This window comes from Corvus brachyrhynchos, unplaced genomic scaffold, assembly GCF_000691975.1.
Source record: "Corvus brachyrhynchos isolate BGI_N302 unplaced genomic scaffold, ASM69197v1 scaffold10, whole genome shotgun sequence".
NCBI lineage: Eukaryota > Metazoa > Chordata > Aves > Passeriformes > Corvidae > Corvus > Corvus brachyrhynchos.
Genome location: NW_008236180.1, coordinates 2,981,090 through 2,983,039, shown reverse-complemented (window position 1 = coordinate 2,983,039; position 1,950 = coordinate 2,981,090). Strand labels below are relative to the sequence as shown.

The 1,950-nt window shown below is 57.1% G+C and overlaps 1 protein-coding gene across 1 annotated transcript in view; it reads right to left on the bottom strand.

The window, feature by feature from the left end:
* BPIFB2 (BPI fold containing family B member 2) overlaps positions 1-1,950 on the bottom strand; it is a 5,664-nt gene that overhangs the window by 1,033 nt on the left and 2,681 nt on the right. The window contains exons 8-13 of the mRNA XM_017736079.1: positions 1,746-1,837; positions 1,454-1,630; positions 1,039-1,080; positions 744-908; positions 389-456; positions 50-95 (exon numbers count right to left, since the gene is read on the bottom strand). Of these exons, the coding sequence (XP_017591568.1) occupies positions 50-95; positions 389-456; positions 744-908; positions 1,039-1,080; positions 1,454-1,630; positions 1,746-1,837 (590 nt within the window). The remainder of the gene's footprint in view (positions 1-49; positions 96-388; positions 457-743; positions 909-1,038; positions 1,081-1,453; positions 1,631-1,745; positions 1,838-1,950) is intronic.

Genomic DNA, 1,950 nt, shown 5'->3' with positions numbered 1-1,950 from the left:
GGCCCCCTAGGGGTTGGTCCCGGGGGTGGCCACAGCGGGAGGTACCTACCAGCACAGGACCCACGTCAGAGGCAGCCAGGCTGAGCTCGATATCCCTGGAAAACAAAGAGCAGCAGAGGAGCTGCTGGTGCTGAGCTGTAATTAGCAGTTTCTCCTGTTTCCCCAAACTCCCTGTCTGGACTCAGGGCCTTTGTGGGAGTGTGGAAGCTGCAGTTCCCACTTTTCTCCCTAGTTGTGTTTGTGGAATTTCACTGTCTCCCTGGGAAGAAGCTACCTCTGCAATGCCCAAACTCTAAAAGCTAAAAGCCTCCCCAGACCACTTTGCCTGTCCTTTCCCTGCTGTGACTGGGACGTGTCCCCTTCGGGCTCCCGCAGCTGGGCTCATTACTCTACGGCTGCCACAGAGATGATCATCCTCGTGTCGGCGATGCTGAAGTGGAGCCTGGCAGTCACATCCTGTGAGGGGAACAGAGGGCAGGATCAGTGAGGAATTGGCCCCACTTCAGCTTTGAAGAGTGGGGTATGATGAACCCATCCATGTGCTGCCTCCTGCAAAGTGCTCCCTGCATCCTGCACAATGCCACGTGGGCAAACACTGCTGGAGACTGGGAGCACTGTGATGGAAAAAGGCTGGATCAGCCCCTGCAGTGGGGCCAGGGCTCAGAGCAAGGGGCAGTGCCCGTGGGCAGCATGGACACACTCGCAGCACACGCTTCCCAAGCTCGGCGTGCTTCCACACTTACCACGTTCACACTCAGGAAGCTCTGGAAAAGGGATGATCCTGCTCCGATCTGGGCAGTAAGGAAAAGCTTCACGATTGCTTTGTCTTCCTCCAGTGCCACGTGAGGTGAACTCCGGGTCACAGCTTGAAGCACCACTGGTAGGTCCTCTTGGAAGAGGGAGCCCATCTGCCGAGGGAGCAGGGTTGTTTCTGGGCATGGCAGCCATCCCTGCACCCCCAGGGTGGGAGGTGGGCAGGTGGGGAACACTGCCTGAGCTGGGGCTGTGCTTCTTGGGGTCATAGCCACAGCAACACACCTGAGTGATCCTCTCAGCCAAGGTGGCAGTGGTCAGCGAGCTCTGAAACACCAAGCACAGCTCATGATCAGACCAAGGGTTGCCCAGGGCTGCTGCTCCAGGGCTCATGTCCAGCGTGGCCATGCAGCCCCTCTGAAGAGCACCATCCCACCCCTGGGTACGTGCAGAAGCCCTCCTCACACCAGCCCATGCCAGAAACAGTGTGCAGGTGACTCCTCACGGCAAACTCTCCATGCACCATTAGACCAGGAATATTTTTAAGAGCTTGGGGCTGAGGGGCTGTGACTCCTGCAGGTGCTTGGACACACTCTCATTTCTGTGCAGGGCATGTGGCTCCTCCAAGTCATTTCTGGGGCAGGGCTGTCCCTCCAAGTGTGTATCTCCCACTCCTTTCTTCCTGCCTTGTTCCACTTACCAGGAGGCTCACATTGAGGGCTCCAGACTCTTCCAATGCGGAGAATAAGCTGGTGTAGAAGTGCTCGGAGAAAGCCAAGATGAGGTGGGAAGGGCTGGAGCTCACTGGCTCGGGCATGCTGAAAGGCACAGGGCTGACTGGCAGGGGGATCGCCGTCCCTGCCACTTGGAAAGTTGTCTGCAGGGACACAGGCAAGGAGAAAAGGAGTTTCAGGTGTCTCAGTAGCACTGTGAGGAAGCAGCTCTTCCAAGAACTGGAGCTGGGCTGTGAGAGATGAAAAGTAAGGACTTACTTGCAAAGAGATGATGATTCCCTGCTCAGAGTACATGGGGGCAGCCAGGGGCAGGTACTGGACCTGGCAGCTCGGTGTGATGGGGAATGGAGCTGCAAATGGAGCAGAGGGATGCTCAGTAAGAGGAGGGAAGCAGTGACAGGGGATTGGCTCCAGAAAGTGTCTGGGTTTTCTGAGGGGAAAAGACAGGGGAAAAACTGGGGCA